The 15,829-nt window shown below is 43.8% G+C and overlaps 1 protein-coding gene across 1 annotated transcript in view; it reads right to left on the bottom strand.

Annotated features, from left to right (window-relative positions):
- The window catches only part of ccdc69 (coiled-coil domain containing 69), a 39,787-nt gene that overhangs the window by 5,806 nt on the left and 18,152 nt on the right, over positions 1-15,829 (bottom strand). The window contains exon 2 of the mRNA XM_015952197.3: positions 1,843-1,900. Coding sequence (XP_015807683.3) covers positions 1,843-1,900 — 58 coding nt within the window. The remainder of the gene's footprint in view (positions 1-1,842; positions 1,901-15,829) is intronic.

The raw sequence follows: 15,829 nt of genomic DNA, 5'->3' as shown, positions 1-15,829 counted from the left end.
CTCTGTAGTTTGGTGTAAGCAAGTCGAAGCCTGTCTGCAGATTAACTCTGAGCTCCAGTTTGATCCTATTAGACTTCATTCACAAAGTTATGCAGAGGAACAGGCGTTACTTACAGTTCACCCATAACCAACATGAAACAAATCGAGAGGTTTGCCACTTAAACTGCTCATAAACAGCAGGAAGTTGGGAAACGAGAGACTTAACCAGCTGAGTCACCCATCCACAGCAGATGGTTTGGTCTCCCGCGTCCTAACAAAACACTCCTTTTGTGCTCCGATCAATAATAAAGTCTGTCGGCGTCTGCCTCCTGGAGGTCATGCAGAATATGATCAGAAGGCTCCTTGGACATTTGTAAGGTTTTCTCTTTACCTTTCTCCTTTTCATGAAAGATTCTAACAAAGACCAAAGTGTTGGTGCTGGATCCTCCCAGCAGATGTCAGCTCTAACCAGACCACATGAAAACACACAAGCCCCATAAAACAGCAGCAATTTTACATTTATTAGTCTGGAATCTTTGTAGATTATTTAATCAGTGTCGGATTATGAAACTGACTACTTAAAAAATGCATCATGTTTTATTTGTTGTGTGAAACTGTGTTTTATGTTTCTGCCTCGTTACTGAAGTGACAGATTCAAGTGAAACATGTCGACTGAACAGAGAAACAGGAAGTGAAGAATAAAGGTGAGCTGTGTGAAAAGTCAGAGAGGAAACCACAGATCTACAGGCTCACGTTTACCGTCAGAGCAGAAAAGATGGCTCCATAAAAGGTTTTACAAATCAGGACTCATCTGGAACACAGCAGGTCCTAAAACTGATGACCCAACCAGAGATGAATAACAAAACTAAAATCTAAACAAAATTCAGAACTAGGGAGTCAAAGTCCATCTGCCGACCCAACAGAACCTCCTTCGGTAGCAGGACCTCTCAATGAGACCTTATCAGTCTCTCACATGGTTCTGGAGGAATTCTAGACAACTGAAAGGTCTCGGTTTTTCTGAAGGTCCCACCAAAGTGTTTGAGTCAGGTTCTGGTCTATCTAAAATGGGATGGGAGGCAGATCTTTTAGTTATTAGGCTCCTCTCCTGTGGAACCAGCTCCCAGCTTTAGTTCATGAGGCAGACACTTTGTCAGCTTTGAAGACTAGGCCTAAAAGGTAGTCATCTCTGTAGTTCTGCTGCTATAGGCTTAGACTGCTAGAGGAGGATCATCTGGAGGTTTCTTATTAAAAGGGAGTTTTCCTCTCCACTAGGTGCTTGTGTAGTATGAGGATTGCTGTAAAGACACCAACACTAGTCAGTGACTCAATGCATTCTGCTAGGTTCCTTAATAAAGAAAACTTTTTTACCAATTAGCTTAATGAACTGACCTGTATTGGAATGTTTACTTTGTGAAGTGCCTTGAGACGACACTTGTCAGGATTTGTTGCTATATAAATAAACTGAATTTAAGTGAATTGACTGGACCACTGCCACACCTCGATTGTTTGGGATTATGATTCTGTTTCATGAGACAGTTTAGTCCAGCTTTCAGACTGTAAAATATGTTGGTCTCCAGAACCAGCCCAAAACATCAACCCTCCACCATTGTGCTGACACCTGAGATAAGCTTTTCTATAAGCTTGCAGCTGTGCATCATGGGTATTCATCTCAACTCCCTGTAGAAAGAGCCACAGGAAGGACAGACTCCGTTTTTACTCACTGGTTTTGGATTCTGGTTTCGTTTTTGCTAGATAAATGCCGATGTGAAGAACTTTACACTCAGGTTGAATTCATATCCATTCGGGACCTGCTGAGTTTTTGTTTGATGAGACAAACGAAACCATGACAGGATGTGGACTCACCTCCTTCATCCCGGAAGCCGTTATGGTGCTTCTCTCCTTTCTTGCTTTTGCTTTTTTTCTGTTGACGACAAGCAGAGGAAGTTTCAGTTTGATTTGTTTTTCCCTCCTGGATTCCTGATTTTCTCAAGACTGAGTGAAAGTTTGGCTCCAAGTTTGAAAGTTGGACCAGTTTTCACAGAAACAAACATAAATCAGATCTGTATCAGCAGTCTGGTGTCAGCAGGGTGTAAATCTGGAGGTGATCCATCAGCAGATCTCTGGTCTTCTGCAATAAAACTAATCGTTTCTATGGTGATGCTGAGAGAATATATTTAACAAGAACCAATAAGGAGGGGAGGTGCTGGAAAATATTCTGCGGTTTGATGACCTGTTTTTAGTTAACCCTGCATCAGATAAAATAGTTTTCTAAGAAAGTTTTGAGTAGATTTTTTTGTTTTAATGTATTTGAGCATTTGCGCTCCTGATCTCTTTGTCCCAGTCTGTATAAAACAGAAGATCCCAACTGATTCTTACGGTTTGTTTAAGTTCTGGTGACTTTAATCCCACATTTTTACCTGAAATGTGAACATTTTCCACATTAAACCCAACTCCTGTATGTGTAGGTCTAACCATAACTGGAAGCCAGAAACAAATCAAGCAGGTTCAGTAAATATAAATAAATATAAATATATATATATATATATATATATATATATATATATATATATATATATATATATATATATATATATATATATATATATATATATATATATATATATTATAATGAAGATTTTGACTGGTCAAACTGGACCAGAACTCATCCAACAGAACGCTTAAATGCCTTTAAGTGGTTTTAAATCTAACTACTGCAGAACAAACATGAATGTTGATGAGGAATTAAGCTTCTCTGGTTCTGGTCTGAGTATTAATCCAGTTTGTTCTGAGCTCCTCTTTAGTCTCAAACCACAGAGCAGCTCAATAAAACACTGGAAGCTGTTCACCCAACAGCTGAACTTTAATGATCAGAATCCTCTCAGCTGATTCTGATACAGGTCAGGATGCTCAAACCCACATAGCGATGCGAGCATCGTGATGACCGAACAGCTCCAATTATATCACAGCTGGTAAAATCATTGGCTCCATTGTTCGAAGAGGAAAGTCCTGTTTGTACGAAATGCACCAGTCTGACAACTTTTCCAATATGCTGATGTGAGCAATAATCAATATTATACATTAGACAGAGATCGATATATCGGTCCACTGATATTCCTCTGCCTGAAGTAGAAACAATTTAAAGTCAGGCACATCTGTGGGCAGCCGGGATGCTGAATTCCTTTTTTTAATGGCTCCTTAAAAACATCTGCTTAATAAATTATCTTCAATATTATTTATTTTATATTTATAAACTGGTCAGTTTTGTTGGTTTATTTGATGAAAATGTTCGATTTTAAGTGAGCAACATTAAGATTCAAGAGTCTGTTATATTCAAAGTCCAAAACCACAAATGTTGCGCATTGGTTGTTAACATTGGCCCAGTTTTACTTATCTATGTTAAACAATGACTAACAGTGGCTACCAGTGTTGCTGCTGCTGTTTGGTGCATCCCTAGTTTGTGGATGTGTTTTTATTTGTTACATGTCCAATGTATCCGATGTTCTAGATCAGGGCTATTCAATTCCGGGCCTCGAGGGCCAGTATCCAGTACGTTTCAGTTTTACTTCTGCTTCAACACACCTGATTCCAATCAGCAGGTGATTATCAGGCTTCTGCAGAGCCTGATGAGCTAATGCTGCTGATTTGACCACTGAATCTAGTGTGTTGAATCAGAGAAACCACTAAAACATGCTGAATACTGGCCCACGAGGCCCAGAATTGAATAGCCCTGTTCTAGATGGTTCTCAGATACTCCCCTGAGTCTCAGGCAGGGACAGACTGATATATTGGTCAGCTAATATATCGAGCCCATACTTACCTTTTTACCCCATATATCAACAGGAACCAATATATTAATTACAGACGATTTAAAGGGCAAGTCGCCCCCTACCAGAGTCTTACTCAACTCCCACTTCCTGTTTGAAAAACGCAACAAATACTGTTGCCCGGCAGACCGAGAGGGTGGAGCCGCTAACAAATACATTAACACAAGTGCCCACAACAACGTTACGACATCGTAATGCCCCAGCTGACATCATAGAGTACCTCTTAGCCAATAGCGATGCCAGGTTTAAATTCAAATACAGTGTAGAGTTTTTACCTGACACAACACTGACAGTTTTTGGCAGAATATTTAAATTTTAACTAAGATGCACTAAAGTGCCAATTTAATGACTACACGAGTCTACAGCAACGATTAGACACTCATTTATATAGTTTATTAGCAAAAATGTTGATTTGGGGTGACTTGTACCTTAAGGTCAGGGACATCAGTGTGAGGCAGCAGGGTGCTGCAGCAGAATTATATTATAGCGAAGTTTTATGATCCTGAAAAACTTCTGCTTAATAAATGCATTAAACACTGCCATTACAAAATGATACTAATGTAGACTCCAGAAACGGTCAGTTTTTCATCCACAGTGTGACCTCTTCAGTATCTGGTCATTTGGAGACATACGTCTTAACTGGTACCTTTAATCTGCAAGAAAGATACTGTTGCTTGACCAAAGTCTCTCTCCAGCTTCCTCTTATCTAAGACGGCTTTGCTTCTCAGAACAAGAAGGATGAACTTTCATAATTAGATCGTATAATGAAATGAACTTTTATAAGAATGAACAATATGATAAAATGGAATACTTAAATAACCATATAATGAATGAACAATATGGTTAAATTAAATGTTTTGATTAATCTGTGCTTAGATTAATAAGGATGAAATGAAATATATGACCCATATATTTAATCAGCGTACATGACTGGACAAGACACACTCACCATATCTCCATGACGTGAGTTAAAGTTAACTTTACTGAACATAGATATTTTTTTTGTCCACAAAATCAGCATCTTCATATCTAAGGGAGGTGTGTATCTGAGGTTTGTTGGCAAAACCCCTTTACAAGGCAAGTTCTGATTTGTCAGTAAACCAAAATATGGCCATTATTAAAACAGCATCACTCCCTGAGTGATTCAGTTGAGCCCAACTCTGACTGGCCATCGGAGGAAGCCTCTTCTCCCATCGCATCTTTTGACAAGCTGTCAAAACCTGTTGCACGCTACAGCTGACCACAAACAGTTGCTTCAGTATAAAGCTGAACCAGCTCCGACTCCTTAAGATTCCTCCATAGACGCAAATAATTACCGTAATTTCCAGACTATAGAGCGCACCTCAATATAAGCCGCACCAGTAGAAAAAAAGGTTTTCTACACATACACGCCACACTCAAATACAAGCCGCGGCACAGCAGCCACATGCAGGTCTCTAGCGCACAGCGCATGTATGGCCATAACATAAGATAATTAGTCAGAAAGACGCTGCACAGAGGTTTTTCGTTGTTGTTTTAATTCAACAAAACAAATTTTAAACACGGGTGAACTGCCTGCAAGTTTAGAAAAGAAAACAGCACTGATAGCATTCATATTTCTGGATGGTTATAAAATAAAAACAGAACTGACACGTTATTACCGGTAATTTGCATGCATGTTTAGAAGAAAAGAACAGTGCTGACACAGCATTAATAAGCCCTGGATGATTAGAAAATAAAAACTGCACACAAAATATGCCTGGTTAGTAAATGTTACGGCTGCCAGCCTGGCCAGTGGGATGCATGAGCCAAGATCAGCCAGCCCTGGTGATCAAGCCTGACACCGCCCCTCCTCCTCCTCTCGGCCAGGCTGCTGAGGAGCACAGCTGATCTGAATCCTGCTGATGACCAACACCTGGATAAAAAGGCTGTACCTTCAGCAGTCTGGGAGGCAGCAGTGCAGGGGTTCTGCTGTCCTCCAGGCCTCATGTTGTTTTCAACCCCTTTTGAGTAGATGAGTTTAACTTTTATAGTTTTAACTCCGGGTGATCCAGAGGGATTGTTTTAAAGGTTAACTCTGTGATACAATTTTATTGACTTTGGTTTTAAAACGCCTTCTGTTCTGGTAAAACTTTTAACATAAGTTTTAACCAGGTGTTTTATGTCAACAGATTGTTTTAGAACTTTTACCAACTTTGTGGATTTTGAAACACCTTTTGTTTTGGTGAAACTTTTAATAAGTTTTAACCAGGTGTTTTTAATGTTGGTAACTGCTCTTTTAATGTTAACCTTTTAGAGTTGTTTTTGTTTTGCATTATGTTAATAATGCTCACCATCTGTTTGCACTTGTTTTAGAACCTTTTATGACAAACCCATTTTAAATCCACTGTCACATTTCTTATGTTACCCCTTCCTTCACATTTTAACAACACATGTCGGGGACGTAACAGTAAATAAAACACACTTGACTACCAGAAGAAGTCATTCGCTCTCATCTTCCTCTTGCGCACTAAAGCCTTTAAAGTCCTCTTCTTCAGTATCGGAGTTGAACAGCCTCAGAAGAGCTTCGTCACATACCTTTTCTGTGACGATGTCAGTGTCGCTGTCCGTGTTGCTGTCATCATCCCCGGGTGAAGCTGGCTTGAATGAGTTCTTCCCGCTGCCGTCTCCAGCGCCGAACCATGGATTCATTCATGCCAAGCTTACCAGCGGCAGCACTGTTTCCCTCCTTTACTGCCAGACCGATGGCTTTCAACTTAAATGTGGCAACATATGAACTCATACGTGTAGTTACCATGATGAGGGGGTATGAATTTGAAAAAAAATTCTTCGTGGTGCCAGCTGCTTGCATGTGCTAAATTAAAATGAGCACTTTCTTCGATTTCCACTTTGGACTTCCACCTGTTTCACTTTCTACTAAAGCGCCCCCTGGCAGGTGAAGGAAAATCTTCAGTAAAGTCGCACCACATTATAAGCCGCACGGTTCAAAGCGTGGGAAAAAAGTAGCGGCTTATAGTCCAGAAAATACGGTACCTGTCATGACCTGGAGACATCTCGAGACCGGTCCAGAGGCACTGCGGTTTCTTCTACAGACTTCGGTACCTTTGGGGTCCACGGACTTCCTGACATTCCGGATCTACCACGGGAGTCTTCGAAGGGTACGAAGACTCGACAGATTGCGTCTGATATGGTTTTATAAGCCATCACTTGTAGTTTATAGCAGACAAAATTCACTCCCACTCAGAACTCAATTTCTCCTGATACGAGGGTTCTGATAACATCACATTCACATCATCACACCTCACATTCCATCCACGTAGATTCATTCATCACAAAGTGTTCCTAGTTGTCATGTTTTTAATTGTTTAGAAAATAAATGTCTTACTTTTTTATAAACTTGACTCTCTCTGAATTAATACGAAGTGTCTTACGATTCCTGAATAAAAAAAGAATTCTAAATCTTCTGGTTAAACATTCAAAGACCAATCAGACTGGATTTCCATATTTCTATAAAAATTCACATCTTATTGGTCAAATGTATATTGAGCTTAAAAAGCACCCAAAATAAATACGTATGCTAACCCTACACTAAATATCATAAAACAGATGAAAGATGATTACATATTCAAGTTAAAAATAAGAAAACAAAAGGTTTAGGTGAAAGCAGCTTTAAATAAAAGGGTCTTCAGCTGTTTTTAAAAGGTGACCAAACTGTTAACGTTCATTCCAAAGTTAAGATTAGTGATGATGATGTGAAGCCTTTTGAACCAACAAAGCTTTACAATCCAATTGTATCGAAAAAAGGTTCAAGGTTCACTCCTCCTTGAACCGTCACCTTATCGTGGTGGAGGAGTTTGAGTGCTCTAATGATCCTAGGAGCTATGTTGTCTGGGGCACTTAGTGCCCCTGGTAGGGTCTCCCATGACAAATTGGTCTTAGGTGAAGGGTGAGACAAAGAACGGTTCGAAGGATCTTTCATGGCGGTTAAAACGAAGAGTCGGAGTACCCGGCCCGGAGGGTTACCGGGGTCCCACCCTGGAGCCAGGCCTGGGGTTGGGGCCCGTGGGCGAGCGCCTGGTGGCCGGGCTTTCGCCCATGGGGCCCGGCCGGGCCTAGCCCGAACCGGATACATGGGCTCGTCCAACTGTGGACCCACCACCCGCAGGAGGAACATGAAGGGTCCGGTGCAATGTGAATTGGGTGGCAGACCAAGGCGGGAGCCTTGGCGGTCCAATCCCCGGACAAGAAAACTAGTTTTTGGGACATGGAACGTCACCTCGCTGGCGGGGAAGGAGCCGGAGCTTGTGGCAGAGGTTGAGCGGTACCGGCTAGATATAGTCGGACTCACCTCGACACATAGCATTGGCTCTGGAAGCCGAGACCTGGAGAGGGGTTGGACACTCTACTTTGCTGGAGTTGCTCCGGGTGAGAGGCGGAGGGCTGGGGTTGGCTTTTTGTTAGCCCCGAGACTCTCTGCCTGTGTGTTGGGGTTTACCCCGGGGGACAAGAGGGTAGCTTCCTTGCGCCTTCGGGTCGGGGAACGGGTCCTGACTGTTGTTTGTGCTTATGGGCCAAATATCAGTTCAGAGTACCCACCCTTTTTGGAGTCCCTGGGACGAGTGCTAGATAGTGCTCCATCAGGGGACTCCATTGTCCTGCTGGGGGACTTCAATGCTCACGTGGGCAATGACAGCTTGACCTGGAGGGGTGTGATTGGGAGGAACGGCCCACCTGATCAGAACTCGAGCGGTGTTTTGTTATTGGACTTCTGTGCAAGCCGCAGTTTGGCCATAACGAACACCATGTTCGAACATAAGGATGCCCACCGGTACACTTGGTACCAGGGCAGCCTAGGTCACAGGTCGATGATAGATTTTGTAGTCGTATCATCTGACCTGCGGCCGTATGTTTTGGACACCCGAGTGAAGAGAGGGGCGGAGCTGTCAACTGATCACCACCTGGTGGTGAGTTGGATCAGATGGCAAGGGAACATGCCGCGTAGACCTGGCAGACCCAAACGCATAGTGAGGGTCTGCTGGGAACGCCTGGCAGAAGAACCTGTCAAGACGGTCTTCAACTCCCACCTCCGGCAGAGCTTTGACCACGTCCCGAGAGCAGTGGGGGACATTGAGTCCGAGTGGGCCTTGTTCCACTCTGCGATTGTCGAGGCGGCTGTTGCTAGCTGTGGTCGTAAGGTGGCCGGTGCCAGTCGTGGTGGCAACCCCCGTACCCGCTGGTGGACACCAGAGGTTCGGGGAGCCGTCAGGCTGAAGAAGGAGGCCTACAGGGCGTGGCTGGTCTGTGGGTCTCCGGAGGCAGCAGACAGGTACCGGATAGCCAAGCGGGGTGCAGCAGTGGCAGTTGCCGAGGCAAAATCTCGGGCGTGGGAGGAGTTTGGTGAGGCCATGGAGAAAGACTATCGATCGGCTCCAAAGAGGTTCTGGCAAACTGTCCGGCGCCTCAGGAGAGGAAGGCAGCAACTCGCTCACACTGTTTACAGTGGGGATGGGGAGCTGCTGACGTCAACTGAGGCTATAGTCGGACGGTGGAAGGAATACTTTGAGGAGCTCCTCAATCCCACCAATGCGCATTCCGAGGAGGAACCAGAGCTGGGAGGCCTGGGGATGGACTGTCCGATCTCGGGGGCAGAAGTTGCTGAGGTAGTCAAACAACTACACAGCGGCGGAGCCCCGGGGGCGGATGAGGTTCGTCCTGGGTATCTCAAGGCTATGGATGTTGTAGGGCTGTCATGGTTGACACGTCTCTACAACATTGCGTGGTCATCGGGGGCAGTTCCTAGGGAGTGGCAGACCGGGGTGGTGGTCCCCATCTTTAAGAAGGGTGACCTGAGGGTGTGTTCCAACTATAGGGGGATCACACTCCTCAGCCTCCCTGGAAAGGTCTACTCCAAGGTACTGGAGAGGAGGGTCCGATCGATAGTTGAATCTCAGATAGAGGAGGAGCAATGTGGTTTTCGTCCTGGCCGTGGAACTGTGGACCAGCTCTATACCCTTGCAAGGGTGATGGAGGGGGCATGGGAGTTTGCCCAACCAATCCACATGTGCTTTGTGGATTTGGAGAAGGCTTATGACCGTGTCCCCAGGGGCACCCTGTGGGGGACGCTCCAGGAGTATGGGGTGGGTGGCTTTCTGTTAAGGGCCATTCAGTCCCTTTACCAGAGGAGCGTGAGTTTGGTCCGCATAGCCGGTAGTAAGTCGGACCTGTTCCCAGTGAGGGTTGGACTCCGCCAGGGCTGCCCTTTGTCACCGGTTCTGTTCATCACTTTTATGGACAGAATTTCTAGACGCAGCCGTGGTGTGGAGTGTGTCGAGTTTGGTGGCAGGAGAATCTCGTCTCTGCTTTTTGCGGATGACGTGGTCCTCCTAGCTTCATCCAGCTCTGACCTTCAGCTCTTGCTGGGTAGGTTCGCGGCCGAGTGTGAAGCGGCTGGGATGAGGATCAGCACCTCCAAATCTGAGACCATGGTTCTCGACCGGAAAAGGGTGGCTTGCCACCTCCGGGTCGGGGGAGAGGTCCTACCTCAAGTGGAGGAGTTTAAGTATCTCGGGGTCTTGTTCACGAGTGAGGGTAGGAGGGATCGGGAGATCGACAGGCGGATTGGTTCGGCGTCTGCAGTGATGCGGACGCTGAGCCGATCTGTCGTGGGGAAGAGGGAGCTGAGCCAGAAAGCCAGGCTCTCGATTTACCGGTCGATCTACGTCCCAATCCTCACCTATGGTCATGAGCTTTGGGTAATGACCGAAAGAACGAGATCGCGGATGCAAGCGGCCGAAATGAGTTTCCTCCGTAGGGTGGCCGGGCTCAGCCTTAGAGATAGGGTGAGGAGCTCGGACATTCGGGAGGGACTCGGAGTAGAACCGCTGCTCCTCCGGATCGAAAGGAGCCAGTTGAGGTGGTTTGGGCATCTGGTCAGGATGCCTCCTGGACGCCTCCCCGGGGAGGTGTTTCGGGCATGTCCTGCCGGCAGAAGGCCCCCGGGTCGACCCAGGACACGTTGGAGAGGTTACATCTCCAATCTGGTCCGGGAACGCCTTGGGGTCCTGCCGGAGGAGCTGGTGGACAAGGCCGGGGAGAGGACGGCCTGGAGCTCCCTAGTTGGGATGCTGCCCCCGCGACCCGGACCCGGATAAGCGGAGGAAGACGAGACGAGACGGGTTCAAGGTTCAATGCTTCAAAACTCTGGGAGGACATCTGCTGGTTAATGTTTGTATTTCATTGTATTGTCAGCCAATTCTACTGAAAATGAATGGTGTATTGAACTTTATGGACAAATAAAGCATTAAAAAGCTTCCTCAGGATCATATAATAGTATCTTGAATTTGAACATTACATTAAATATACTAAAATTGCTTTTCTTGGTGTGAATACTTGAAATGAAACAATGTTTATTTTTATGGGTTACGTGATGAAGTATATCTAATTTACACATATTAACATTCTCTACATATTCAAATATTTTACTTTTCACATTTCTATTGGATTATTAGGCAGGAATAATAAGCTCAATTTATGTATCTTTTTTAGAAATAGAGTAACAAAATGAAGATTAGAAAATTCACATAAGGATAGGACATACTAAATTCCATTACACGTACAACCAAACTGCAAAGCTCATCAACTATTATATTAATTACCAATAAAAGAAAAATCATACCAAACTAGATTTTAATTTAATTAAAGGAAAATGACAGACGGTCTAAAAGATATAGCCCTACAATATGCACCAAGTATTACTACTATAAAGGTAATTTACTAGACTAGACCAAATACATTTTCAAACCTTATTTGGAGAGATTAAATTGAAACATTCCCACATCTCAGAACGCCCGCTTTTTGCTACAGGATCCATTTTTGCGACTCGGTATTTAATCACTGAATACTGAATCCTGAACCGTCAATCTCAGGTCATACAAACCAGTATGACAGGCCAAATGAGCATTTATTCTGATATCAGGATATCAGCCAGAATTGTCATGAACATGTAAGCCATTTCTGTCCACTAGTTAACTAGTTAGCCATGTTTGTGTCAACTAGTTAAATATCGAGGGTGAAAATGTGCCCACTAGTTAACTAGTGACAGCAGAAATGCGCACTAGTTAACTAGTGAACACATTTAGGCTTCAGTAGTTAACTAGTTGACACAAAAACTGCTCACTAGTTAACTAGTAAAAGCAGAAATGCATACCAGTCAGCTACTTGAAGGTATTTGTCTCACTAGTTAACTAGTGAGGGTCAAAATGTGCACACTAGTTAACTTGTGGTAGACATAAATGTGCACTAGTTAACTAGTGAACACACTGAGCAATACTAGTTAACTAGTAAGATATGAAACATTTTAACTAGTTAACTAGAGAGAATTTAGGCCTTACTAGTTAACTAGTTGACATTTAGGCTGTCACTATTTAACTAGTCGACACAAACATGGCTAACTAGTTAACTAGTGGACAGAAATGGCTTACATGTTCATGACAATTCTGGCTGACATCCTGATATCAGAATAAATGCTCATTTGGCTTGCTATAAACCTGCGCCTCTCGGTTTGCGTTGCTTTAAATGTTTGAAACAACGTGTGAAGTGGTCACGTGGGTGGAAGGGTGAATGAAGCATCGTTGCTCATTGGTCACGTGACTTTCAGTAAACAAATCAAGCTCCGACACAGTGCTTTGCTCTGCGGTGGTTCGTTTTGGTGATACAAGCTTCGAATCCTGCGTGTCACAGCAACATCACTAGTTAAGATCATTCCAAAGTCGAGGTGCAACAGCCTGGAAGAAGAGATCACCTCGACTTTTATATCTGGTCTTTGGAACTTCTAGAAGGTTCTGATATGTGGATGATTAACACTTGCTCTGCTTATTAATATATTTGATTTGATAAAATGTTTGACTTTAATACAGAGCAGTGAAAGAAATTAAGATTCAGGAGGTGGTGGATAAATTTAGTGTTGGAAAGACTGAATCAGGTCAAGGAATGTGCATCCACTGATGTTATTACAGAGAAGTAGGGCTGGGCCATGAGGACCCAAAACTTTTATTTCGATATCTTTTAGCTGAATTCCGATATACGAAATACATCTTCGTATTTTTCCTCCTGTAAAATATTCACAAGTTGTAACTCCCTTCAAACTATCTTGAGAAATTATATACATTAATTTTATCAGCAGATTAAATGCATAAAAACATATTTATTGTTGTCAAACATTAACCTTAGTACCATCCTCGATCAGTCTGAGCTTTAGAAACACTAATAAAGCTGTCAGTTAACGCACATAAATGGCCTGTATTTGTTATAGATGCCTTCTAGAGTCCTGGGACCTCATTTATCAAGCTTGCTTACGCACAAAACAGGGTTGGAAAACTGTGTAAGCAACTTTCCACGCAAACTTTGTGATTTATGAAAGAAAACTTAGAGGAAAAATGTGCGCAACTTTAAGTTGACTAAGGACCTTGCTTACACACATGTTGGACATGGAGAGCACCTGCAGTGCTGCTGCTGAGGATAAAATTATGAAATCCTGCAGCATTATCACTTGTACTGCTTTGTTTTGACACAGAACAAGACCCCCACATGCATGCACACACACACACACACACACACACACACACACACACACACACACACACACACACACACACACACACACACACACACACACACACACACACACACACACACACACAGAGAGCCTTAAGCGCAGAATACGGAATGCAGAATATCAGCAGGGGGACAGATCAAGACAGTGTGAGCGTCCTGTCACTGTGACCCGATTGATCATGCGCCCTGGCTACTTGAACAGGGGAGATCTCCGTTTGGCTGACTGGTTAGCACGTGTGACTTTCACCCAGGATTCTGGGGATCGAATCCTGATTGGATCATTATTTTTATACTCGCCACAGATCTCTCTGAAGAACTCGGCATTGACGGCTTCAGCAACGCTGTGCCGCTCCGTGGATTTTCTCTTATTTGTTTTGCAAAAGCACTTCCTTACATTTTTCCACCTCACCCACAGGTACCTCAATTTCTGCTTGTGGAATAGCGCTTCCTTGATCTGCGGTCGTGATCGAAATGCTGCAACAGCCGGCTTATGTATATGCATGAGGTCCACAAGGCACTTTGCATTGACTATTTATGGCAGTAAGTAGGCGTGGTGAGGGCGGGATGTGACTAAAAAGCAGCTGAGAACGTTTATAGATAGTTTCTGATTTATGAAGCGGAGATTGCGTGCAGCTGTGCGTACTCCGTGTTTGATAGATCACAAACCTACTTGGCGTAAGTACTTTTTTTCTGAGCTTAAGTACGGTTTTAGTAAGGATTCTACGCAATGTTTGATAAATGAAACCGCTGGAACCCCACCAAGGCGCTTTACAACACAGTCAGTCATTCACCCATTCACACGCTGGTGGTGATGAGCTATGATGTACCCACAGCTGCCCTGGGGCGCACTGACAGAGGAGAGGCTGCCGTACGCAGGCACCACCGGTCCCTCCAACCACCACCAGCAGGCAAGGGGGGTTAAATGTCTTGCTCAAGGACACAACGACTGCGACAGACCGAGTGGGGCTCGAACCTGCAACCTTCCGATTACAGGCAGAGCACTTAACTCCTGTGCCACTTTAATTTTTTTTTTCAGGTTCATTTTTTTACACTGTATTTATTTATATCTATTTTTACTGTAAACTGGACCTTCAGTTTGTATTAAAGTATCTATCTATCCATCCATCCATCCATCCATTAAATGTCCCACAGGTACTTTTATTTATATATAATTATAATTAATGCAAAATAACTTAATTAGAGGCTACCGTAAGCTGCAGTGCGAGTGGCTTGACTAGTTATTTCTATATAAAGCCATCTTGTTTCTTGGTTGAAATTATATTGATGTTTTAAAAATATCGATATACTGCTCGGCCCTACTGAGGAGTGAATACGGTGAAAAACATCTAGGTATTGGCCGTGAAAATCAACAGCACTTATCGGCCATTGTCTGACCATGAAGTCGACATAACAGCGTTGGTATCAGCCATAGAAAATCCATATCGGTCAGTCTCTAGTCTTGGGATCTCTTTTTTTGTATTCACAAGGACCTGAAACCAGTCTGGGACTCTTAGCTTAGTGTTTACAAGTCAAAAATATGAGACAAAATCTAGGAGTGGGAGACCAGGGGTGACTGATTGGAGACAAAAATAAATATATAAATAAAACAGAATGACATTTTCCATGGGCCGATCCATTAAGCAGAAACCTAAATGATATGAATGTTATCACATAAACTCAGAGAGCACACAGATACTCCAGCTGTGTTAGTCCTAGTCAGAGACAAACGGCTCGGAGTAGTAGTCCAACCTGCAGGCTGAAACCCATCCAGCTCAGCTCTGAGTAACACAAACAGTCTGGGAGGCGTGGATCCAAACACAAACTGTAATTCTTCTTCACAACCCGTCATCGCTCCGACCCAATCCCACCCCGTGCTTCTGCTCCTCGTCCACCAGATAAACACTTCGACCTGGAAACTGGACTTTATTCAAACTCTGAAACAATAAACATTTCTGGTCCAAACGCGTCGACGTGGAGCTCAGCAGCAAGTGGAGCTGTTAGGAGGAGGAGGCCACGAGGAGAAACATATGCTTCTAATGGGCCTCAAGTTTAAAGGGCCATAAATCAGAGGCGAGGCTACTTTTCTGTTTGAACAACACTTCACCTTCAACAATCTCACGGCACAAAAATGTTTGCCTGACAGGATCCAGGAAACATCTGATTGGACAGTTTGAACCTCAGTGGGAGGGGCTAAATGAGCATGATTCAAGCAAAAACCCAGCAGTTTAGCTAAGAGGAACTTTTGTTTTATAAATTGATATGAAAATGACCTGGAACCAAGTCCTGGTTCGGGTCTTTGCTGGTTCTTTCAATTCTGTTCAGATTCTTTTTCTAGAACTCAAACAAAGAACTGGATTGTTTTGAATGAGAGAGTCCAGATGTGGCACAGCAGCAGACATTAAACCAACTCACTGCTAAACGTCAGCGGGTCAACA

The sequence above is a fragment of the Nothobranchius furzeri genome, chromosome 1 (assembly GCF_043380555.1).
Source record: "Nothobranchius furzeri strain GRZ-AD chromosome 1, NfurGRZ-RIMD1, whole genome shotgun sequence".
NCBI classification, from domain to species: Eukaryota; Metazoa; Chordata; class Actinopteri; order Cyprinodontiformes; family Nothobranchiidae; genus Nothobranchius; species Nothobranchius furzeri.
Note: the sequence above shows the minus strand (reverse complement) of the source record. Positions and strands in the feature narration are given on the sequence as shown.